The sequence below is a fragment of the Cydia amplana genome, chromosome Z (assembly GCF_948474715.1).
Source record: "Cydia amplana chromosome Z, ilCydAmpl1.1, whole genome shotgun sequence".
Taxonomy (NCBI): domain Eukaryota; kingdom Metazoa; phylum Arthropoda; class Insecta; order Lepidoptera; family Tortricidae; genus Cydia; species Cydia amplana.
The window spans coordinates 28,248,600-28,275,003 of record NC_086096.1 but is presented as its reverse complement, the minus strand read 5'-3'; the positions used below and the strand labels follow the sequence as shown (position 1 = coordinate 28,275,003).

The following is a 26,404-nucleotide window of genomic DNA, read 5'->3' as shown; positions in this document are numbered from 1 at the left end:
AATTAAAACAAAGAGCAGGTACAGTTAGCAGCAATAGTTGCTAAGCGGGCGGGGTGTTCAAAATGATCTAGACACGACTTTATTGTTAAGAGAATAAGGTAATTTTGAGCACCTCGCCCGCATAGCAACTTCTACTGCAGACTGTACATGAAAAAACATAATTTAAGTAAGTACAATATTTATTCAATAAATTACCTTGTTTTCAAAATGTACATATCATGATACTGATACCTCAGTAGAATCAATTAAGCTAAGCGATAAAATATTAAAAGTTTATGTTATTAAATTCAATCGTTTCAGGGTTTGCAGATTTTTCTGAGCACTTTTAAAATTAGATTGGATCTTCAATGCACGTTTGTACATTCGTTCGGCATCACTGTACTTTTTCCATCGATGATATAGTACGCCTGTAAAAAGTATAATATTTTTACGATTGTGGAGCATTCCAAGATAACACAAACGGTAACTTTTTCATCCGAGTCTTATTAAACAAAATCCATTATTTAAGCAATGCCTAATTTTATTGTAGGTAGCTCAAAGTATTGGCACTATTGGCGTAATTATGGGTACGAGTCGCTCACGTAACATTTGCTTTAATACTCGATAAAAAGACAATACAAAAGAGTACCAGGCTTGGAAAGTCAAAAAAATTAGTGCAAATGTCGATTACGTAACGGTGGAATGCTCTTAGTATTTTTGACCGTGTGAGAGCGAGTTTGTGTCAGCTTGGAAGAAAATGCTTTCCTATGTCTGTCCGCATGTTCTACTCTACAGGTCGCCAAGTTTAGTGAGAAATTCAACCGATTGTCGTGAAATATGATGGGCAGAATCTATAATTGTATAGATTTTTTCGACATAGTTTTGCACTTTTTTTTCAAAATGGCGTAGCCATGGGGGTTTGCGAGGTCTATAGCTCACAGAATCACTAGTTCATAAAATAATGTTTAAAGGGATTGCATCATTCTAATTTACTTCCTGTTTAAACAAATTACCATTTCGTTCTTGTGAATTTGCGGGATGAAATCAGATCCTACCAAATTACCAAATAATCTGTGATATAGTGTCTGTATAAAAAGGTATTTGGTATTTGCAAAAAGCCATTTACCTAGGTTAGCATAATGTATTGCCTGTACTCTTCGGCCAAATAGTTCAATGGCTTTGAGAAAGTGTTTTTCGGCCACTTCGTACCGTCCCATCTTGCCGAAGATGTTCGCGACAGCAAAATGGACCGAAGGCGCCTGAGGGACCGACGCGATAGCGAGGGGTATTATTTGGAGCGCTCTGTCGAACTGGCCTGGAAATTTATTTATTTATTTATCGTATGGCATGTCTTTACATGTCACTGCGTTATAAAATTTAAAACAAGAGTTCTTAAAATAATCCATAATGGCCTGGAAATAATAGAAGAAAGAACACATATCGCAAATCACACATATCATGCTTTTCTTTTATTTTAAGATACTAAGGAAATGTGTAGCAAGTCTAGGAATTATAGTGGGTGTATTATATTATTTATTATGTAAAGGTAAATTTATTTATCTTCTTATTTTGTAAAGCAAAATGCATAGTCATAGTCTAAGACGCCTGAAGAGGTGCAAAATATTATACCTAATCAAATCAGAAATATCAGTGTCATACGAGTAGATGGCGCTGTACGGCTCTTGTGCGGTAATAGCTTGTCAAGCTGGCTGGTAGACCATAGAGCTAACAGCTACCACAAAACCAAAGAGTTCTTAATAGTAGAAAAAGTGTAGTCTAAGAAAGTTCGTGCCTGAAATTTGAGGTGACTGTATGGTCTATTATTTATTCGATATAGATAACTCTGGTTCTCAAACCGGTTGACGTTTGACAATACAGTCGTCACAAAACATGGAACCGTAAAGCGTCATCTAGTTCAGCTGTCAAACTCGGGCGCAAGATGTTTTCCTAGGCTGTCCAAAACATATGGCACTGAACGGTGAATGTTTTTAATTTACAGTTTTTAATCATTTCACAGTATGTAGGTATAATGTTGGTAAATACCTGTGTTATCCAAGAGCGCAAGTATGTTAGTCCATGCAAGTCTATGTCCAGGTTTCAGTTTTATTGTATGCAGCCAACTTTCTAGTGCGTGATCAGATTTGTTTGTGTCGAGATACTAAAACAAAGTACATAATTTATAAACACTTACATATATCCAATCCGCATTGGGCTAGCGTGGGGACTATAGCCCAAGCCCTCTCGCACATGAGAGGAGGCCTGTGCCCAGCAGTGGGACGTATAAAGGCTGAATTATTATATTATTTATATATCTCTGTCTATCGAACCGCGTCGTACGCGAGTGGAATAAGTTACCAGAAACAGTGATATGTGCTCCTTCAGTGAACAGTTTTAAAAACAGACTTGACAAACACTTAAAACAACAAAAAAATTGAACATTAATCGTTAAAAAAAACAAGTGCAGTGATATACACGCATCAGCTTTCAGCTGCTAGTGTATTAAACAATATAATAATATATGAAAAGTAAAATAATTCAAAGGAAAATCAATATTATTGTAAAGCATTATTAATCAGTAGGCGGATTTAGTTTAATATTTATACATGAAACAAAAATGACGGTTATCGTACTTTCAACCGTACCTACGTACTTTTCTTTCAACAGGCAACTAATACTCATCGAGACAATTCTAACAAACCCAAACACTAGGGGTATTATATTGTTTATCAGAGTTAGTAGGTATGGCCACCCCCTTTGTCCCATAATATTCCATTGTCACCCAACCTAACTTACATATGTTAGGTATGTAAAGTGTCATTCAATAGAATTTGCTAACTATGTAAACAAACCGCCATACTAAAATTGACACTAAATGTCAAATTATTAGTAACTTTTGTTTACATAGTTAGCAAGTTCTATTGAATGACACTTTAATGTGGGAGTGGGTCTAATTAATTTGCGAGATTAGACCTGTGGTTTGAATTAAGTCCACATAGGCCCCTTTTCCAGTTATTGATATTATGGAAATCCATTTTTAGGGTTCCGTACCTCAAAAAAAAAACCAGAAGCATTATAGGCTGTCTATGTTGTATATTATGTTGTATGTATGTTGTGTATTATGTTGTCCGTTTGTCTGTTTGTCTCTCAAGACCCGCTATCACGGGAACGCGTGGAGGTATCGAGTTTAGGTATAAATTAAAACCATGTAGGTACTCGGGTCTTTAGTCCTTTTAAGCTATGAAAAAATAAACTTCTAAGATGACGTAATAAAAATTATGCTGCAATGACGTATATTTCGACACTCTCAAGGGAATCAAAATTTATAAACTGTGTAAAAGTTATTTTCTATTATGTTAATATCCACAGAGGAAAATGGGCCTACGAATGTATGGAGAAGCGGACGTCTACTTTCCTCTAATAGGGCTCATTTAGACGGCGCGCGAACTCGTATACGATTTTAGCTACATATATTGCGGACCAATGAGGTGACATCAATTCAGCCGACGGATCAAACTACGCAATGTAATAAAACTCGCATACGAGTTCTCGCCCCGTCTAAATAGGCCCTTAGTCTTAAAGTTCTTTAACGCAAACAATAAGAATCAAGCATGTAGCCCGTCACTTACCAGATTCCCCAAGTTGTAGAAGCAATCCGGGTAGTTGATGCGGTACCTCAAGGCATTCGCGTAGGCCTCGTGCGCCTCATCGTACCTCCTGGTGCTCGCCAGCACTATGCCCAGGTTCATCCATGCTGCCGGGAAACTGTGCCTGAATGTCACACAATTCGGTTGGCTGGTCGAAGTATTTTACATATGGCGCCAGCATAGCTTGCCCCGTCAATCCCTAGAATTGCGTCAAATTCTTGTTTTTTTTTTACTTTATGGCCTGAATGCCAGCCCTCTACAAATCTAATAGAACAAAACTAGAGACAGGGGTAAAGCTATGACGGCGCCATCTATGCAAACATGAAAGCGCGGAGGATTGTCCTCCCATAGAGTACATTAATTTCGCGCCTTTTTCTACCGACCAAGTGGGATTGCCAGAGTATAGCTACTAATAACTTAGAAACGTTACGGTTCGCTTGAACATAGACCGAATTTACAGTACCGCACCATCTAGGGAGCCCTCTGAGACGATTAACAATAGAGGCATAGTATATTATTTTCTTTTCCGAAATCGGTTTTATTACTGTCGTGTCTGCCTAACGCACTTCACTTTACATTCGGGCATAATGTACGTCGTAGTGGGGTTTCATAAAATCACATATAGATTGTACTTACTTGTGTTCAATAGCTTTTCGTAGATAGTACTCAGCTTCTGAGTACATCTTTTGGTTTTTAAGTAAATTGGCTAGATTGTTCATGGCTTGGTAATACTCCGGATACAACCTTTAAAAAAATTGATAAACTTGAAAGGAACAAGATGGTAAACAAGAATGTGTAGTTCCAAAGCAGAACAACTGAATGCATAACTGCATGTAATCGTAGGTACTGTAAATTCTTGTTATGTACCGCATGACAAGAGTGCAAATATGTAGTTGAACTATGAAAAAGGGCTAATTTCATTCCAAAGAGTACAAAATTAAATATGTAATTCCATGTGGAAAAATTCCCAATTACGTATAAACACACAAACACATGTAAAAAGTTAGGTTTTTTGCAATGTGTTTTTTTTGTGTTTTTATATTTTACTTTTATTATGGAGATAAATGCAAGGAATGGAATATGAGTTTATTATACCTTATTGCCTCTTTATACTCCATCAAAGCAAAGTCATATTGGTGTTTAGCGTCAGCTGCTTTAGCAACATTATAATGGACTTTAGCATTCAAAGGGCATACTTCTGCACCACTCAGAAATAATGCATGCTCGTTTTGCCAGTCATAAGATCTTTCATAACTTTTTAATGCAAAAATGCATATGAGAAAACTCACTGCGTAATAAGGAATGGATGCCATCTGAAAGAAGTAACAAAATATAAAAATAAATTCTTTTCTCATCAAGGCATCACACATATGTTATAGATAGGCTATATTGTATTTCAAACTTTTAACGCAACTTATGTTGATTTTCAAACTTTTTCATAAAGATTACATTTTTACTCACCTTTTTGGCTACTAGTTTGGTATGGCATAATTTATTCAATCCAAACATCATATAGAAGCAATATCCAGCTGAAGGTATGTACAGGACTCGTTCAGCTATGACAAATCCAACCGGGTAGAATACATTGGCGGCAGGCAAGAATGGCAGCCCCAGTAATAGCAGAGCCATTACTTTAATCCTACAATAACAAAGTTGGTTCAGTATTTCATAATTAAGGATGTATTTAGTACAATCTTTTAAGAATTGCACAAGTCATTCAGGCAAAAAAGACCACTTATGATAATATGAACCTAAAGTTAATTAGTAAAATGGATCATTAGTAATATGGTACCTTATGCTTGACAATATCATTTATATCTAATAGAGAACCAACCATGAATCTCGCTTATTTTTTGCTTTGAAGAATTTTATCACAACAACTGCCCCATACAAATACATTGCCAGTACAAAAACAAGTCTGAAATCTAAGATGTCCTCTACAAGAGGCACACATCCCATTGACCAGTCGTAGCAGAGCCACTGTGGCCAAATCAGCAGAAGGATATTTAGCACATACAGATAACTGAATGTGAATATCTGGAAAGAGATTAGTAATTTTTAATAAATACAATCATGCATATTTAATATTCAATATATAAAAAATAGTGAGTTTCATCCAATTCTTAATAGGTAGTCAAGGAATTTAATTTCAATATAATTTTGTACCTTATCACAGTGACAATAGTATGAGATCCCTAGCGACTTTCATGTTGATTGTCATTTGAAAAGTTATAAAATGGTAATGAAATGAAATTTTATAACTGTACTGCAGGTCAAAAAACTCTACAAGTCAAATGTAACACAAGTAAAAAAAAAATACCTTTGTTATTTTGCTGTCACTGAAGGATGCAGGATTGTCTGTTGGTTTAAAATTTGGTGGTGCTCCTCCCATTATAATCCATCTGCCATACAATAGCAGCATTATAGATAATACTATTACTGTGATTCTTATGATTACCTCTGCACTAGGTAATAATTGAATATCATCATAAAACTGTTTTTTCTTCCTCAATCTTGTACTGTTGTCTTCTTTGCATATGATTATAAAATCATAACAAAGGCAGACACCCTATGAACAGTAAGAACAAAATATTGAATACCAACAAAAGATTGTATCTACAAGACAAATTTTAGTGAATAAACTTACCAGAACTGTGATGCCATTTTCTTTAAAAAGCATGGACATTGTGGCCAGTAATATTGTGGCTGTCAAGTAAAAATAATGCAGTCTTGTTTTGTAAATAGCTTGGTTGTAAAATAGGAATGCTAGGAAGAAGGCTACGGCGGCAAGCACGTCGGCGCGGCCCACCGCGCCACTGACTGCCTCCACATGCACGGGGTGCACTGCAAACACCAGTGTTGTTAACCAACCAACATCTATGCATTTTTTGCATTTGTGTTGTTTTAATCTTCCTAAAATACTCCTTAACGTCAACCAAAGAAGTAGACAGCTAATAACGTGGCAGACAAGATTTGTTGCCTTAAATTCCACTGCAGAAAGTTTGTGCTGGCCCAATAGATAGTTCAGCCTGGAAAATTATACATGGATAAAAATATTAACCACATTTAACAAAGGATGTTAGCCAAGTGTTATACTTTAAACTTACCTGAAAGACCACACCGTGAGAGGTCGGTATGATTTATGACTTAGATTACTTGTGATGTTTGTTCCCCAAAAGTCGGTGTAAAACGACTCCAGCCAGGATTCAGATATCACGGCTTCATTTTTGATAATAGCTTCCGAATCGTCGAAAACGAAATCACCATTTAAAGTGAAGATAAACGGTAAACTAGATGCGCAAAGTACGCTCACAAACTTTAAGATTTTTTTAGCGTTTGGATCTTTTAAATTCCTGTTAAGGTTCCTTAATATACACATAATAATAGTGACAATCTGATCAATGCTATTAAAATATTATCCAGTGTAATTTTCAGTGATAGTTTGGTATTTTTAAAGTTCTACCGAGCCGGCATACAAACGTATTTATCACCGAGAAAGCCGTTCGCCATGCAATGCAAACCCAACTGTCAACCATATGTCATTCATTAACCATATGACCGATTTGATATTGTCAGACATTTCATCAACGTGCATATTTTGCAGTGATCTTATATATAATTAGAAATAATACACAGTCTTCAATATTTTCTACATAGGGTCAATCAAGATATGCACCTAATTATATTCTACTTTACGATTAAATAATGTCTATCGAATCTAACAACCCGAGACGATATCCGAACGGGGCGTAGTTATTGATTGAGTTCGAAGGGCTTACCGCGAACAACCGGGTATCGTTCTCTATCACTCTAATTACGCCTTAATTGGAGTAAAAGAAAAAAATGCAAGCAAATTTGCGAACTTCGGTGTTCGCGGTAGGCCCTCGTTATTTAACGCGCTTCACACATGTTACTAATTCAGTCCTGTGTGAAGGGGGTTACTCATTTAGGATTCTGAATGAAGCAAGATGTGTGAAGCGGTTAAACCCATTTAAATCTGTCCATATTTTGGCGCTTTTATAATATGTATTTATTTTTTATATCGTCGTCCACGGCAGCGAGACGATTTTACGTTTTTTTAGGGTTCCGTACCTCAAAAGGAAAGAATAATAAAAAGACTTGGCAAACTTACATTACTTTATTACAATGTTGTACAAAAGTTCAATAGGTTCGTTAAGATAGAGTCAGACCAAGAAAAGTCTGCAGCGGATTTGACAGCCCTCGCAGTGCCAGTGTTATTTTAAACGTCAAACTACTATGAAATTATGACGTGTAAATAACACTTGCACTGCGTGGGCTATCAAATCCGCTGCAGACTTTTTTTGGTCTGACTCTAACAACCGTCCTAGCCAAGCTGACAATCGCAATCGCTTGGACAACGAAACGCCATATTACTGCGACAGTAACAGTTGCGTTTCGATCGCTATGGAGCGTGAGCGATTGGCTCGTTGGCTACGCGGCCCGATGCGGATAGCAAGCAGCAGTGACTGCACTTACAAATCTTCCAATGCTTAGGCATCCCGGACTGCGGCAGCCACATCACATAAGCGAGTTGTACCAAACATTTTGCACAAGTGGTTGATGTGGCATAATGTGGAAACAGCTAGACCCTCACGTCTACATTTTACAGATTTGCTGAAACTCTAGTTGGCTACTGGTTGCAGGTTATGATAGACGTCAAAAGCCGTGTAACGTTCGCGCAGCATCCGCCGTATGGGTCAACTGCTCCAAGAATTCCGTACGAGTTGTTAATGTGGCATAGAGGTGACAGTGAAGCTGCTGGCCAGCGGCTGCAGGGTGTGCTTGACGTCGAGAGCCGTGCGCGGGTCGCGCAGCGCGGCGGCGGCGTGCGCGAGCTGCAGCGCGCACTCGGGCGGCGCGCCGGCGGGCAGCGCGGCGCACTCGCGCTCCAGCGCGGCGCCCACGCACGCCAGCAGCTCCGAGAAGCCTAGCGAGATCGCGGCGCGGCGGAGTCGGTTCAGTTCCTGCAACAATATACGCCTTAGGGACAGTTGCACCAACCACAATTAACAGACTGATCAACGTCACGCAGCAGAGATCTATGAAACTTCCCATACAATAAAATTTAGCGAACGCTTTAACGGGGACAGGCGGTTTGGTGCAACTGACCCTTAGTCTCCGTAGTCTGAAATGATGATAACTTATTAGAAAAACTTTATTAACTTATACTTACGGTCTAAGGAAAAAACAATCCCCGAATCAGACAGCTGAAGTAGATGTACGTCGCTGTACGCTTCCGTACGTTACTAAGTAAATCTGGTTGTCAAAAGTTGTCGATAATCTAGTAACCAAGAAAACATATGGCGTAGTAGTCGAACTAGAGAAGACAGTTTTTTTCTTAGAATTTCCTTCTTATACAACGAAGAACTCTTTGCTATTAGGTAATCGCTATAGATCAATGCTATTAATAAGAAAAAGAGTTGGAGGCGTCAGCCTGTCAGCTGAGCGCTGGGCAAGTGTTACCTTGTAGAGGTGCTGCGTCTTGTCGGGCAGCTTGCGCGCGTGGCGCAGCACCTTCTGCACGTCGGCGAGCAGCGCGTGCGGCCGCGCCCACGCGCAGCCCGCGCCGCCGCCGCTGTACGACCGCCACGACCGCACCGGGTACGTCTCCGCTGATAAACATACAATTTGCTGTTAAGTCTGTTAACACAAACTTATATTGGCCGCGCTAAGCAAATCCTGAGTTTGTAACTCGTTCTATTGTACTTCTCATTATCTGACACCTGAACTAACTTTCATATTATAGTTTTAGTTTAAATCCGTTTAAGAGACACACGAACCCGCCGCCAAAAAGCTGCCCCTATACAAGTTACGCTCGCATTTTAAAACGACATGTTTAAATTAGATACATAAATAATTAAGTTATTTGCTAAAATTTAATTTTTGGTACAAGATTTTATCGCTGACTGTACTTTTCTTACGACAGACAACTAATCCTCATCGAGACAATTCTAAAACCCCCTAACACAATTAGGTTGCGTTGTTTCATCACAGAGTTCCTATGGCCACCTCCTGGCTCCATAATCAGATCAGTTCGACAGTAAGTACCATATTATTGTATTGTCATCAGAACTACATACAGCTGCCAATTTTCATGACGCTACGATCCTTGGAAGATGGTTAAATTAGTTACCTTAAATTCCATTACATGTTAGTTACATACAGGTCGAGACTTCCTATAGCCACCTGTCTCCATCATCAGATCAGTTCGACAGTACCATATTATTGTATTGTCATCAGAACTACATACAGCTGCCAATTTTCATGACACTACGATCCTTGGAAGATGGTTAAATTAGTTACCATAGATTCCATTACATAGTTACATACAGGTCGACCTAATATAATCTTTAATAGAAAAAAACCGACTTCTCTAACTACTAGCCTAACGCACTTAACGGTGCTTATACTTTATTTGGTAATATGTATACATTTTATGGTAATCATAGTGGTTGATTTAGTTTAGGTATCATAGTGGTTTTCCGGGTCAAGGTCCGGGTCTGGGTCCGAGTCCGAATACGGGTCCGAGTCCGGAGTCCGGGGCCCAATCCAAGTCAAAATCGAAATTGAAAATCACAAAACGTGTACTATGCGTCGTTGAGGAGTTCTGTTCTGATCATCATCAGCAGTTCCACTTCATCAAATGCCACAGTTTTTAATGTAAATGCTTGATTTTCTGATGAAAATATATAAAATTCTATACGGATGCCTTTAAGATTTGAGAAGTTCCCTCGATTCCTCATGGATACCATGTTCAGGACTTGAGATTGACATAAATGTGCCTAAAAACCTAACTTGCTTAACAAACATAACGAAAAGGACAAATCGCCAAATGCGAGCTATGCGTCGTTGAAGAGTTCCGTTATGATCATCATCAGCAGTTCCACTTCATCAAATGTCACTTTTTTGAATGTATATGCTTGATTTGTTGATAAAAATACAAAAATCACTATATGTGTGCCTTTAAGATTTGAGGAGTTCCCTCGATTCCTCATGGATTCCATCATCAGAACTGGGTTTTGACAAAAACGGGACCAATCTGTATGCATATACATACAATCAAAAAAATAATTTTCAAAATCGGTCCAGTAATGACGGAGATATGGAGTAACAAACATAAAAAAAAAATAAAAATAAAAAAAAAACACAACCGAATTGATAACCTCCTCCTTTTAGATTTGGAAGTCGGTTAAAAAGCAACCTGCAACGAAAACTAGGACATAGATAAATGTTACTTGAATGTTAATGTCAAATTTCATGCAATGCGGAACCTACGTTCGTGTGACTCGTGACTATGTCCTATGTGTTCTTAAGTACTATGCACCGACAAAGTGTCAGAGTGCTACTGCTACTAAAAACTCCATATACCTATTTTCATATTAATTAGATGTTTATGGTGGCGTTTCTCACTCGGTCGCTTCCCCAGTCAGTGCAGAGTACTAAACCCACTTCTACTAATGAATTTTAGGTATTACTAGTATTGGTATGACTGGTTAAATTGTAGTTTATTGAACTCGGTAAGCATAAAACCTGTAAACGAGGACTTTATTCGGCACGTCCCCAAATTACACATGTAGATAGGCTAACCGACACTCGATTTTCAGCCGTCCATTTTCCTCAAACGACACTGATTGAAGCGAACTGAAGAGTGATCGAATCATGCAATTAAGGCTATTGCCAATTCCCCGGCGGTATTGAGACTATTGAGAGCAATTTAAAAAATCTGATGCACGGCATATTAACTTGTTGTCAGTTATACACACAAAGATAATATGTATCTTTATATGTTACTTTAACATTTGTTTTTAGCTCGAAGGTTTCCCGAGATCAAAATTCCTTTGCCTCATTTGGACATCATAATGGGCAGAACGTATTTATTAGTTGATATTTTGTTGTAATTATATCTAATCCCAATGCGATTAATTAGTTCTACGCGGAAAACCCGCGGGTGAACACTAGTATGTACCTAATAATTTGCACCCACGTCACGACATCGTCATCGTCTGGCGCCCTATTATGCACGTCCGCATAATTAATCTCATCAGATCGATACAACACAACGGAGCGCGCACAAAGCAAGCCACTTAGCAAGATACCTGCCGCGTGCCCAAACACGTGTTATTAATATGCACAATTAATAATCAGCTAATATCACTACGCCTACGTGAGCAGTAGTTTAACTAACGTTTGCAAGTGCATCAAGTTACCTATAGGATGATCCACTTAATGTATTTTGCGCCTTATTGTGTGTACAGTACATCTACTTATGAAGTGATAATTGTATGTGTACGCTATAAGATTTTATATTTTATTTATCTTCACTCGGTATATTTGCATAATATATGGGTGACCGCGAGCTTTGCTCGGAAAACGTATAAAAACTCCAAAATTAAAACTATAAATAAATAATAATTGCTCGTTTTAAGGTATTAGATAGATAAATACATATACGTGTGTACGGTGTGTACTTCAAATCTTGTAAATTTATTTTGAACTGTGTCTCGTTGTCTGTTTGAATTGAAATTTGGCGTACTTCCTTTTTAAATTTAAATGATATTTTGCAACATTCAAAGTTCTACTTTTGATGGTTTAGGTTCTCTCTAGTGCGTTATCTTATCTATCAGTATCAACCTATATCGCATTAATATAAAGCCTTGCACCTTCGTGTAAACTTTTCGTTGCAAACATTATATATTTTATAAGCCTTTTAATTCCTTAATAATATAAGTTACATAAATAAAAAGTACATGCAAATTAAACGTGTAGGGATTATCAAGGACCTCTCAGCGAGTGAAGGCCTCCTCCATTTGTCTCCATGTAGTTCTGTTGTTTGCCGTGGTCATCCATTTATTGCCTGTTATTTTCTTTATTTCATCTATCCATCTTTCCACAGGTTTCCCTTGGTGTCTTTTGCCAGGCGATCCTTTTCAAGTCGTGACTCGCTTTGTCCATCTGTCCTCCTGCATGCGAGCCACATGACCTGCCCATTTTCATTTTAGCCTTTTAATTCCTTAATAATATAAGTTACATAAATAAAAAGTACATGCAAATTAAACGTGTAGGGATTATCAAGGACCTCTCAGCGAGTGAAGGCCTCCTCCATTTGTCTCCATGTAGTTCTGTTGTTTGCCGTGGTCATCCAGTTATTGCCTGTTATTTTCTTTATTTCATCTATCCATCTTTCCACAGGTTTCCCTTGATGTCTTTTGCCAGGCGATCCTTTCCAAGTCGTGACTCGTTTTGTCCATCTGTCCTCCTGCATGCGAGCCACATGACCTGCCCATTTCCATTTTTGCCTCTTGCAGTGTTGTAGAGCATCCTGCAGCTTTGTGATTTTTCTTATATCAGTGTTTCGTTTCGTTGCAAACATTATGCATAATTTCACTACTAATTCAAAATGTCAAAAGGCATAATTTTGTTTTCATAACCACTGGCACAATGACACGTTATTCACTTAGCGAGTGCATTGTTTCTTCCAACCGACGACATAACAAAGGCAGAGCCGACGTCGGAACAAAACCGTTGAATTAGCAGTGCCATTTAACGAGCACGCCGTTTCGGTGCACCCCCAATTGTGTCGCGTATGTAAATGCCTTAATATTTAACATTTGCTGCACTAGTTTTGGTCTTATTGTCCTGATGTGAGCGTTTCTTTTATATTTTGCCATTTTTATATAGGTATTGTGACCTTTTTTGCCACTTTTGTATTATTTCTAGTCAGGCTCGTGAGCCCTTTTCATCCTTAGGTATAGGAGAAATAAAGTGTCCTAAAATTTGACAAACTTTCCTTTTGTTACCGCCATACAAAGTATACCTATGGGGAAATGGTAACACAATAGGAAAAAAGCTCTGGGACATTTTTTTATCCCATTAGGATCGAAAGAGCTCGTGATTCTGAGTAGAAATAACACAAAAGTGGCAAAAAAAGTCACAATATGTAAAAACGGCAAAAAAAAACGCTCATGTAGTACCACGTAAAATCCTAACGAAACGAAATTTGGGTGGTTTTATGGCTATAGATATATAGACCTTAGATTTGACGAAGAACAGAAGCTAACAGTTCCTCACGTATGTATAAGAAAAAACAACTGGTGTGTTTCCGGGGTGTACCTAGCCGTCTCAAACAGAAGCGAACATGTGTACCTATAGAAAAGTTACAGCTGCGTTTAGAGTTGAGCAAAAGTTGAAGTTCGGACAAAATGTCGCACGCAACCATTCCATACTGTATAATATAATAGGGGGTTAAGAAGTTCGTATTCGATAAAATCCCGTATAAAAAATGAACGGCGTGTGAACCTAGCCTGTGTGATATATATACTTGGTCAACCAGATCTTGACAGTAGAAAAAGGCGGCAAATTTGAAAAATGTAGGCGCGAAGGGATATCGTCCCATAGAAAATTTGAATTTCGCGCCTTTTTTTACTGTCAAGATTTGGTTGACCAGCTATAGTTACATGGCGGGGTGTTCTCGTCGCACGTGCCCAGCTGGTCGAGCGGGCCGAGCCAGGGCGCGGCGGAGGCGCCGGGCCGCAGCACGCACAGCAGCAGGCACGAGCGCCGCGAGCGCGACGCCTCGTTCCACGCCACCAGCGCGCCCCACCAGTCGCCGCCCAGCTCTACTATCGCCGCCATGTTCTCCACCTACAGATACTTTCATATTTATTGGTTGGGCTTGAATTGGAAATCACTACTTCAGCCAGGAAAGTTACAAAAAACCGGCCAAGTGCGAGTCGGACTCGCGCACGGAGAGTTCCGCACCATCAACAAAAAAATAGAGCAAAACAAGCAAAAAAAAAAACAAGCAAAAAAACGCGGTCACCCATCCAAGTACTGACCCCGCCCGACGTTGCTTAACTTCGGTCAAAAATCACGTTTGTTGTATGGGAGCCCCACTTAAACCTTTATTTTATTCTGTTTTTAGTATTTGTTGTTATAGCGGCAACAGAAATACATCATCTGTGAAAATTTCAACTGTCTAGCTATCACGGTTCGTGAGATACAGCCTGGTGACAGACGGACGGACGGACGGACGGACAGCGGAGCCTTAGTAATAGGGTCCCGTTTTTACCCTTTGGGTACGGAACCCTAAAAACAACCAGAATGTCTGTATGCAATCTTGAAAGGCTTGTTGTCTTGTGGCGTAAAAAATTATCTATTTCATAGAACTAACATGTAACATGTATGAGATGTTCACTTGTAAAGATCGCGTTAAACCTCTTATAAATATGCAGCACAATACATACGCTTGTTTTAGAAAGGACTAAAATGTTTCCTGCGCTGTACATTTATTTCTGGTGACATGGCTAATCATTTAACATATTCTTGTAATTTGTAGAAGTACTTACTTACAGTTGCTGTTAGGTACTGAACACGTTGGATATAGTTTGTTGTTGATGGATAAACTGTAATAACTGTATAGGTAAGTACCTTGAGCGCTCCATGCAGTAGAACGCAGAAATTAGGCATCTTGCTGGGGTCCAACACTTCTTCATCCGGTGAACTGCCGTCCATGCTCGACCCGTCCTGTCAAATATATAACTTCTCATGAATTCCATTACGATGACATTATTTACTTAATATTTAACCCTTTAAACGCCAGACAGCGAAGGAATATGCCGTACCCTGGACGCCAAGCGATCGCGATTATTTAAGCGAAATTCTACTCTATAATTCCAATATAACTGTCTATCAGAGACATGTCACGCTTCGTAATTAGAAATAAATCCACCTGAGCCTCTTTCACCTTAGTCTTGAATTATTTGTGATTACTTATTTACTATCTTATATATTTTACTATCAAACAGACCTTTATAGGGGTTTTGGCGCCGTAATTTTCTCTGTTGGAAGAGTTGCCGTTTTGCGCTTGCGGCACCACTAGATGCTTGCTTACTGCTATCGGAGTACCTGTGACAATGCATATTATAATGAATTACGTGGATTCAAAATATATAGGTACATATATTTTTACGAAATTGTTAAGTTATAACATGTATACACAAAGAAGATAAGAAAAATATTAAGGCGCGTAAATTATTGCATAATATTATAAGTTTAAATTTAATTGCTGAATTAAATAGTGCTGTAAGCAATGACATGACTTGTGGTAACTGAATTTTCACCTTTTGTCATGTTTCAAACTCCCTACATCAATCCCATAATATTGATCTGGTAGTGCTGCTCGCTGCTCGCACCGTGTTTCCCGCCTGCGTTAGGGCTCATTTAGAGGGTGCCAGTTTCATTACATTGCGTTATTTGATCGGTCGGCTGAATTGATGTAACCTCAATGGTCCGCAATGTAACTAAAATCGTATACGAGTTCGCGCGTCGTCTAAATGAGCCTTTACACGTAAAACACTCACCCAGTTCACTAACGTGCATGAACCCCATAATGTTGATCTCGTTGGAGAGCGTGTAGGTGGCGGCGTAGCCCTCGTGCACGGCGGGGTGCGGCTCGGGGAACAGCTGGACGCGCGCCGCGAGCTGCCCGCACTTAAGCGTGCACGAGAACTCCTGGTAGTGCTGCTCGCACAGCCGCGTCATCGCGTTCACCGCCTGTGTTACATAGCAATTCTCGAACACTATAGGTATTGAACAAAGAGGAAGGAACAAATGATAATGGTAAAGTGTCATTCAATAGAACTTGCTAACTATGTAAACAAACCGCCATACTAAAATTGACACTTTATGTCAATTTACTAGTAACTTTTGTTTAGTCAAGTCAAGTCAAAATATACTTTATTCATGTAGGCCTAGCAACAAGCACTTATGAATCGTAACATACTTATAAATTATCTTAAGCTAATTATCAGAGCAATTTATTGATGTTATTATTCCATAATAATATTGGATTATTTACATAATTATGAAGTTCTATTGAATGACACTTTAGTTGATCTCTTAGTAAACACAGACAGGATCAGGCCAGAGCAGACATGATGTGAGTTATTGGAACTTGAAGCCCTGTTATGCATTTGCCAGTACTGTAAGTTAGCATAGTGACAGTTGTGCATATGACCATGTGTGGTGATGGTGATATATATAAAAATAAATAAATTGTGGTATACTTTGTGGCAACTTGGCAAGCCATCACAGTACAGTCACCAGCAATAATATGTTATACAACAAAGGCCGCAAAAATATCTGACACTATCTTATTTGTAGAGCCATGAGTATGTCACATATTTTTGCTGCCTTCAAAGAGTAACATGCTATTGCAGGTGTCTGTACAGACTCTATACTCTATGTATAAAAGATCCTTTGGCATTAAGTAAGGTGCTCTTCAGTCTGGCTAGGTTAATGGGAATCATACACAATAGTAACAGGTAAAAACTTACACTGGCCGCTGAAAGTTGGTCTAGGCAATAAACTGATCCTCGACTGACATTTCCACTTGAATTATTGGCAGAAGTAGCTAGATCCACAATTTTCTGGTAAAGTGGCATTGCTGCAAACAAATTAATACAATTATGTGTTTACATTTTGAAATATAAAGCAAACAAAAGTATAATGGCTTATTTCTAGCAGCAATGAGAACTAAGCTCTTGACCTACAACTAAAACTCATAGACCTCACGGTCATTCCAATGGCTTTGTGACACACAAATATATATAACTCCATAAATTGAGTGTCAGTCAACACCGCACCAACCAAACTCAACCAACAACCACAGACAAAACATGTAAAAAATTAGTGTTGTGATTGTGAAAGTGTGCTTATTTATGAGTTACACTAATTGCCACAGCAAAGGTATTAATAAAGATGACAAAAATGTCTGATTATTATAATTAAAACATGTTTTAATTTAACATTACCATGCTGCAAAAAGGGATCAACAGGCGAGACTACAGGCAAAATGTGAATCCTGACAGGATATGGTGCTGGCAGGGGCAGGTTTTGTATGGCTCTACTCCTACCAATTGGACCCGAACCTATACTGCCATCGGTTATCTGTGCACAAAATGGAACACGTCAATAGTATATTGTGTGTAACAATAGAGCTGCAAGGACTGTTCAACATTATAATTATACAACTGCATAAAAACTATAATGAAAGTATCAATGAAACAACAGAAGGGTGATTTGCAACTTGCTAATTTTTAAATTGTGTCATTTTATTTGCCAAGTCCTGTAAGCATCCTGCCTGACAATCATACTTACCAATATGATTTGCATGGGCGTCTGGTATCCCCACTCACTAAGAATAAGCTGACTAACTCCAGCCAAAGCCGAGTCCAGGCATGTTTTATCGCCCTCTTCTAGGAGTGGCAGTTTGTTGCGAATATTCTCAAACTCTCGAGTGAATGGTACGGCCACTAAAACAAAACCGCACAATTATTACATATCTTAAAATCTTAATAAACGCCATTTATGAGTTAATTCATTACCTTCGCACATGGAAGAGAAAGTAACCAAAGCGACGTACTCTAGTCTTGAGTGAACACTTAGAAAATCCAAAAATGAATTGATTGCTGCAGTGGCAACTGTAAGCCGGGTATGATTTTCGATAGGGTCTAATGTGGGCACTGTCCGGGACATCGACAAGGACACGTCCAGTAGAATTACCGTCGGCATTTTTGCTGTAAATTTAATATCCCTAATTATATAAGGAAACCGGTGTGTATATAATAAGTATTATAATAATAATAACGCATGTTTGACAAAACGCTAACTCGTAAATCGTGTACGAAATCAAGTTTTGTTTATGAGTTGTCAAACAAAATGTCACTTTTGACGTTAAACCGCGCTGTTTAAGCTACACTTAAAATCGCCACGGTTTGAAAATACGCAGTCAAAAAGTATTTCTACTCGGTTGGTACTTTGTTATTTTGATAAAATGACTTTTTGGCTGTATCCTGTAGTTGTATCCTCCAAGTTTTGGCTTGTTATTTGTTAAGTGGCTGAAGTCTGCTGAAGTCTCTTTCGCCTCTTTCGTTTGCCCGTAGAAAAACACATGATTAGCATAATGATTAGTATAAAAGATTAGTATACTATACAGAGTTTGGTCGCAAGTTCAGTAGGTATCAAATGAAAGATGGCTGCTTTTATTTAGTATACGAAATGAACGCTAGATGGCGCTATTCTATGACGCAAAAAATCAGATTGACATGACATTTGATGATGACATTAACATGATTTCTCTTGGGATAGTGATCTAAGTCCAGGGATGGGGTTATTCGTCGACCGCCATTTTGGTAACATCGCCTCGTGATTCATTTCTTTGTTTTTGCTTATTAATATTGTTTAAAGTGTAATATTGATAGCGTATTATGCAGTAAACTAATGTGGAAGTGTGCAGATAATGAAAAATTAATCATGAAACGCGTTTAACCACCATTCTGGCGTCAACGCCGGGTAGCCCACGCGGGTTCTTGTAAAGTCCAGCTATCGCCTTACAAGAACTGAGAACCCAACTACTTACCGAACAACGTCGTGCTCTAGAGCATTTATTTTGGTATTTCTACCTCTAACCGTGGCTGGCTAGAGCCCTAGAGGCCATAGTTTTATACTTTTATACCGTACACTGACTGAATTTTATTATTTACAAATAATTTTAATTCGATCCCACGTGGGATCCACTTTGACGTTGGCGAAATCATCGACAGTATCGATGGAGCCATATTACCCAAAGATTGATTGAAGTCCAGGGATGTTGCGGATGCCGATTTTTTGACATCCGCGGATGCGGATGTGAAGATAGGTACATATTATATTTTAGTAATTTTTATTTCAAAAAACCGGCCAAGTGCGAGTCGGACTCGTGTTCCAAGGGTTCCGTACATTAAGTCCCACTCACGCTTGACTGCTAATTTCTAATAGGTTTTTTGGCTAATGACTAAATTACCTAGCAGTCTAGCACTTACGCCGATGTTAAGACGTTCCTGTACCGACCTGTTCCACATCCGCATCCGCATTAAATCCGCATCGATTTTATGCGGATGCGGATGCAGATGCGGATGTTGAAAATAATGCGGAAGTTCCGCGGTTGCGGATGCGGATATTCGCAACATCCCTGATCCAAGACTAGCAAATGTGTGAACTCCCAAACAATAATATCTAATTGAATTCCTTAGACCCCGACCATTTATTATAGTCGTACGGTTTTAAAATGTCGGAATCCACTTGAGAGATTATCTGCCGATGAATGGCATTGTTATCTTTTGTCAAATCAAACCGCTATATAATTGCGTGTGCAAAATAATAAGCAATAACAACAAAAGATTTAAGTACCTACCAATACCTACTACTATACTAGTATAGCGTAGGAAGAGAAAGCCGTTCAAAGTTTAATCACCAATATGTTACATAATATTCCTCTCTTGGCTACAGAAAACTTTGCATAAAGTCCTATCAGGGTGCTGTCGATAACATAACAACAATTTCGGCGAAATTCCGAAGAGCAATTTCTCAACTCCTTAACGTAGGTACTTTTACCTATAGGTATAATATCAAACATCACTACACCTTATAAAAATTATAAAACAAAGTCCCCCACTGCGTCTGTATGTTGGTATGTATAAACATATGTTGGCGATACACTCAAAAACTACTGAACGGATTTTCATACGGTTTTCACCTATCAACAGTGATTCTTGAGGAAGGTTTAGTTGTGTAATTTGTTAAGGTTTACCCGTGCGAATCCGGGGCTGGTAGCTAGTAGAGTTATAAATAGGTAGCGCGCATATTTGTCGCCTTATGCTTTTACCTTTTCTAAGAATGTTTGTGGAACGTATTACTGTTGACAAGCTTCTTATTCAACTCACTTGTACTCTGCCTGTCACATGATTTATAAAAATGTTTCCATTCAATTATTTTTATGACGCTACCAACACGGGGTAAGTATTAGGTAGGTGGGCTTTTTCTAAAATAAAAATCGAAAACCCGATTCTTTCAAATCTGGACGTTCTTAGGCTCATTCTACTCAGAATCGACAGCACTCTTCATCCTACTATTAAAAAAAGATGTCCCAAAATTTTGTATGAAAATTGTACATTCCACTACGTCACGTTACATACAAGTGAAAATTTTTCTCATACTAAAAACGTGACATAATGGAATGGATATTTTGGGACATCTTTTTTTAATAGTAGGATGGAGAGTGCTGTCGATTCTGAGTAGAATGAGCCCAAGAACGTCCAGATTTGAAAGAATCGGGTTTTCGATATTTATTTTAGAAAAAGCCCAGGTACATTACTGCAATGTTCTACCGCCAGAGGGCAGTACTAGCAAATATTGTAAACCATAGAGTAACTTATACATGTCTACACCTCTATATGTTTATTTTTGTACAATAAAGTGTTTTAATAACTAGGTACTAATACTACTAAATAGTTTTTTGAGAAGTTGTCACTAAATATGACACTGATGCATCAAGGCTTTTTAGGGTTCCGTAGCCAAATGGCAAAAAACGGAACCCTTATAGATTCGTCATGTCTGTCTGTCTGTCTGTCTGTCTGTCTGTCTGTCCGTCCGTCCGTATGTCACAGCCACTTTTCTCCGAAACTATAAGAACTATACTGTTGAAACTTGGTAAGTAGATGTATTCTGTGAACCGCATTAAGATTTTCACACAAAAATAGAAAAAAAACAATACATTTTGGGGGTTCCCCATACTTAGAACTGAAACTCAAAAAATGTTTTTTCATCCAACCCATACGTGTGGGGTATCTATGTATTAGTGTCCGACCGAAACATGTTTTTTTGCCGAAACCGAAACCGAAACCGAATGTTCGGCATTGGCTCTAGTTTCGGCCGAAACCGAAACCGAAACCGAAACTTTTGAAGACTTGTTAAAATCGTTGAAAAAATGTCATAAAACAGCTTTTAAACTCATATTAAGGGGCTGTCAACACCCAATGTCCTTGAAATTGATGTTACTTAAGGGGCTCCGCCACGCCAATGACCTTCGATCGGAATCCCTTAGTTTTCTTATGTTTTTTGTAGCTTATCATATTAACAGCAACGGCTTTAAGAAATATAGTATTCCATATTTACTTCAAAGTTCATTGTCTTCGAGATATTTGGCATCAAAGTTGAACAATTTAAGGCCAACAAACTGATTTTCTGGCTATAACTTTTGTGTTAATTCGTTTAAAATTAAAACCCTAGACACGTTTTACGACACGTCAAAGACGAACCCAAATATGTAGATTTCGTATAGGTAAGTAATATTCTTCACAGCAATCTAGATAGGAAAAAAGTGTTATTTTAGACAATGTTTACAAAATTCATAAAATAGTATCAATTTCTCATTATTAAATTATACAACGGGACTTAATCGCGTATCTAAGTTTTAAGATTTACCTCCGACGTTTCGAGGACGGCGTTGTCCCCGTGGTCTCGGAGAAGACTGGCTTAAGTTGACATCAGCATCGTCTAACCGCGCGAGTTTTTCGAACTACCCGCACTTGGTCTTGTTTATCCGCTTGAACGTTTTGCGCACTAGGGATGTCACTCTGTCGACACACAACACTAACGATATTCGATTTATCGACTGTCGATATTCGTTTACGCTTACATTTACTAATGACTGGATTCCATGTGGATGAGATCTTGAAACCCTCGTCCCGATTGAAATTACTAAGCCAGCCAAGCCAAAAAGCTTAAGCCAGTCTTCTCCGAGACCACGGGGACAACGCCGTCCTCGAAACGTCGGAGGTAAATCTTAAAACTTAGATACGCGATTAAGTCCCGTTGTATAATTTAATAATGTGTAAAAATCGTGAAAGTTTAAATCAGTGAGTATCAATTTCTTTCAAAATCCGGTAGACAATAATGAAGATAAAGATTGAAGAACCGATAGCAGTTTGTCTTATAAAAATCTGTCTGTAGTGCAAAAGTAGGAGATACGATTCAAAACTTGTCAACTTGTCAAAAATCGATGAAAACCGCAGGTAGCCCCTTTTAAGAAAAACTATTTGATTTAGTAAAGCAAAAAATATATTTATATATACCTATGTTAATATTTATTATATTTTAAGACCGTGGCCGCACTCGATACATAATTGAACGACATCGGCTTGATAGAAAATAATTGCAAAGATTGGTCTTAAAATCACCATTAAACGGTTCTAATGTCTTCTATTTCTTGACTTATGTGTCTGAAAGTAAAATCAATTTGTCAAAACATTTACTTATACCTAAACCGCTAACGAGTAGTATTACACAAATAATCCACATTTATTTTTATTTCAATAGTTTTCTTATTATTCCCTTGAGCGCTGGTGGCCTAGCGGTGAGTAAGAGCGTGCGACTTTCAATCCAAAGGTCGCAGGTACAAACACTACAAACCAGCCGGGGGGTACCAATGAGTTTTTCGGAACTTATGTACGAAATATCATTTGATATTTACCATTGAGGAAGCCGGACTAGCCCGATAAAGCCTAGTTTACCCTCTGGATTGGAAGGTCAGTCTGATGGCAGTCGCCTTCGTAAAAACTAGTGCCGACGCCAATTCTTGGGATTAGTTGTCAAGTGGACCCCATGCTCCCATGAGCCGTGGCCAAAATGCTGTGATAACGCGAGGAAGATGATGAGTTTTCTTATTATTCCCTTGCCCAGGCCCAGTAACATGCGACAGTGCTATCTCATTTACTACGATACAAGTAGACAGTGTGCGCGTTTTAGGTATTGACAGCCTCTTAAGACTGGGTCAACCGTTCAGTGGCGCCATCATTAGTGGAATTGTGTTTAATAATAAACCGATTAATTTCTGTATACATAAATCAGTATATGTATTAATATTGTTGTCTTACTTGTTCCACAACTTTTGGTCTTTGTCATATAGTTTAGTTTCATAGAACGAAGTACCATTGCGTATGTTTCGGCCCGGCCGAAAGGTTCGGCCGTTTTTTGGCCGAAACCGAAACTACGGCCGAAACATGATTTTTTGGCCGAAACTGGCCGAAACCGAAACCGAAACCGAACCTTCGGTCGGACACTACTATGTATAGGTCTTCAAAAATGATATTGAGGTTTCTAATATCATTTTTTTCTAAACTGAATAGTTTGGGTGAGAGACACTTCCAAAGTGGTAAAATGTGTGTCCCCCCCCCCCTGTAACTTCTAAAATAAGAGAATGATAAAATTAAAAAAAATATATGATGTACATTAATGCAAACTTCCACCGAAAATTGGTTTGAACGAGATCTAATAAGTAGTTTTTTTTAATACGTCATAAATCGCCTAAATACGGAACCCTTCATGGGCGAGTCCGACTCGCACTTGGCCGCTTTTTGTTTACAGATACCTACCCATAACTTTGTGATTATATGCTCCTTGGGCCTACACCTTCACTCAGCTCATCACTCTTGCATATTCGAGCGACAATAATGAGTATAATGACTTAAAGAGGCAGATAACGAAATTTAGATTTTCGAGTTTCGCGGTAGACCCTCAGTATATGCTATTAGTGGCGCCCCCTACGCAGAGTTTTGCCTTATCTTGGCCTTATCAGCGCAGTATGACTATGAATGAATTGTCAGATTGGCGGAAACCGGCACTTTGCGCACGACGGAGACAAAGGGCGTTGAAATGCGCTGCTATTTTGCATAAGGCATGAAATCACTGGATGATTGCAGCCAAATGGAATCTTTCTCAGCGAACTCTATAGAGCCCAATTGCCTCTTATGAGACACCCACTGCGGGATAATAATAAGGCAATCCCTTACGTCATCGTTTTAGGATTCCGTGAACGATCAAGTAGGTAGGTACAACTTTAACATGCAGAACCAGGTAATAATAATAAACATCGCTAAAATTAGGTTATTTCGCGTGCTATCCCTAGACTCAAAATTAAGCACTCGAAGCAAAAACGTATTTTGTTCTCTTGTTGCTTGTTGCTATACCTATTTTTGTAGAAGCCTTTGGCGAAATTACTTTCCACAAAGGGGTCAAAAAGTAGCCGTAAACACCTCGCGTGATTTGTGCACACCCCTAACATAAGGAAACAACTCGAAATTTGCATCTGATTACAGTGATTACTTTTACCCACATGTGGATAAAATGCAACTTTGTCATTCGTTTTGAACAATCAAGATATGGCCTTTACCAGTTGGTGTGGTGAAAATACCTTTACTGTTTACATTATTTCTAGATGGTCTCCGGTAGTTGTCACTCGACAATATGGCAACAGTTGACGACAATCAAGCTTATGAAGGAGACGATGGAAATTATCAGTTCACATATAGTTTTATTGATACACCATGGGACGATCGATCGAAAAAAAGCAAGATCGGAATCATTTCATTATTAGTAGCAATTTTTGCTGTGATAGTTATTTGCGTCTGTCATAACTTTATGATGCACTATGCAACTGGATCGTTTCCGACATACAAAGTTGAAAACACTTGCCCCTTAATTAGTTTAAACGATATAGGATATTATAACTTTGTTGCCAAGGTGTATTCGTTATCGTCGAAAGAACTGCTGTGCGTCGGGGCTGTGTTGAGTGATAATGCTGTGCTGGCGGACGAAATCTGTGCTAGAGACGGACCAGTTATACTGGTCGTAGGACATTCTAGAGAGTAAGATTAATTACGAACACGAGTAGTGTACCTATATAGGTATGTATATTTAAAAATCTAATACTGATAAATTTTAATTTAATTTCAGTCCACGCTGCAAGAAAGGTCACGCTGTTGATGAAATTATAGAGGTCGATCATGAGGGCATGTTATCCCAAAAATTAATTATACTAAAGAGCAAAGGTGATTTCGCCGAATGTCGAAGCACTATCCATATCGGATCGGAACTAGAGTGGAAGACGCCCGCTCATATAATCGGGCGGCCGTTGACGCACAGTGGCCGAGCACTTATCACCAAGCAGCCAGTGGCCGTGTTCGGAAGAGGTAACTGTTCTATACCGGGAACGTTAAGCCAAAAATTGGATAGAAATATGATAATTTGCGTTACAAATTTCGGCCGTTGTCAAGTACACGCCGGGGATTTGCTCACACAGCGGGGGCGCCTGCTCGGGCTGGCGTCCACCGGGGTGCATCGCTCGGGGAGCACGGCAGCTTACTTCGCAGATTTAAACTCTGTAAGGGGAAAATTAGCACCATTCGTCGATTATTCAAAGTAGAATAGTAATTTAAAAAAAACTAATTAAGTACCTAAGCATTATATGGCTTAACCACATACTTAAACTTAATAGATAAAAGTATTTTTTTACCGCTGGATAATACCTTCGACTGCCGTAAAGCCATTGTCAGTAAGACAAAATTCATATTATGTAATAAGTAAATTGCTTTAGGTCTAACTACCATTATATTGATAATATGTATTGATGCGGTTTATAAGAAGCTACTATTTACGAGAAAACCATCGCATGACTTCTTTAACAACTGCTTGATTTATGTGGTGTGGTAGACCTATACGAAGCACTTACCTATACACACGTACGTGGTATTTTAATAACGTAAGTGCCCCATTGAGAAAATATATGTACCTGCTTAGCGAAGCTCTCGGTATATTACTTATAATGAACGATCCTGATTTTTCATTGAGAGTTATTTTTTTCTCCGAAATATACTCTGAGCATACCTACCTTTCATTTAAACAGTAAGTATTGTTAAAATGACTTAAGGTGGTTCTCCTTGCGTGAATTTCATACAACTTTATTGGCATATTTTCTCGTAATACGTAGATACGCTCTTTAAACCTTGATGTTTAGGTAGAACATATTAATTTGTCTGCGGCAAATTACAAATAATGCACAGTTATTCAATAATACATAATTGAAAATTCCATTTGAAAAGTGAAAA

General features: G+C 38.6%; 3 protein-coding genes and 1 long non-coding RNA gene across 5 annotated transcripts in view; 2 read left to right on the top strand and 2 right to left on the bottom strand.

The window, feature by feature from the left end:
• The window catches only part of LOC134661441 (uncharacterized), a 380,476-nt gene that overhangs the window by 135,837 nt on the left and 218,235 nt on the right, over positions 1-26,404 (top strand). The window lies entirely within an intron of this gene.
• Positions 238-7,130, bottom strand: LOC134661003 (protein O-mannosyl-transferase TMTC4). 2 transcript variants are annotated; one of them, XM_063516897.1, is made up of 11 exons: positions 6,731-7,130; positions 6,271-6,652; positions 5,944-6,192; positions 5,458-5,660; positions 5,085-5,262; positions 4,719-4,936; positions 4,260-4,367; positions 3,606-3,747; positions 2,023-2,137; positions 1,106-1,294; positions 238-407 (listed from the first exon to the last, which is right to left on the bottom strand). In XM_063516897.1, exons 1-11 carry the CDS (start codon positions 7,000-7,002, stop codon positions 274-276), a joined length of 2,190 nt encoding a protein of 729 aa, XP_063372967.1. In that variant the 5' UTR covers positions 7,003-7,130; the 3' UTR covers positions 238-273. The 2 variants fall into 2 exon arrangements, with proteins under 2 accessions (XP_063372967.1, XP_063372969.1); XM_063516899.1 differs by lacking the exon at positions 1,106-1,294.
• LOC134660754 (integrator complex subunit 14) lies at positions 8,303-18,275 on the bottom strand. Its single transcript, XM_063516538.1, has 10 exons — positions 18,029-18,275; positions 17,802-17,956; positions 17,456-17,591; positions 16,979-17,088; positions 16,004-16,196; positions 15,451-15,548; positions 15,072-15,167; positions 14,099-14,285; positions 9,108-9,256; positions 8,303-8,608 (listed from the first exon to the last, which is right to left on the bottom strand). The coding sequence occupies exons 1-10, from the start codon at positions 18,213-18,215 to the stop codon at positions 8,372-8,374; spliced, it is 1,548 nt and encodes a 515-aa protein (XP_063372608.1). The 5' UTR covers positions 18,216-18,275; the 3' UTR covers positions 8,303-8,371.
• On the top strand, positions 24,747-25,722 carry LOC134661639 (uncharacterized). The gene is made up of 2 exons (XM_063517786.1): positions 24,747-25,165; positions 25,254-25,722. Exons 1-2 carry the CDS (start codon positions 24,765-24,767, stop codon positions 25,720-25,722), a joined length of 870 nt encoding a protein of 289 aa, XP_063373856.1. The 5' UTR covers positions 24,747-24,764.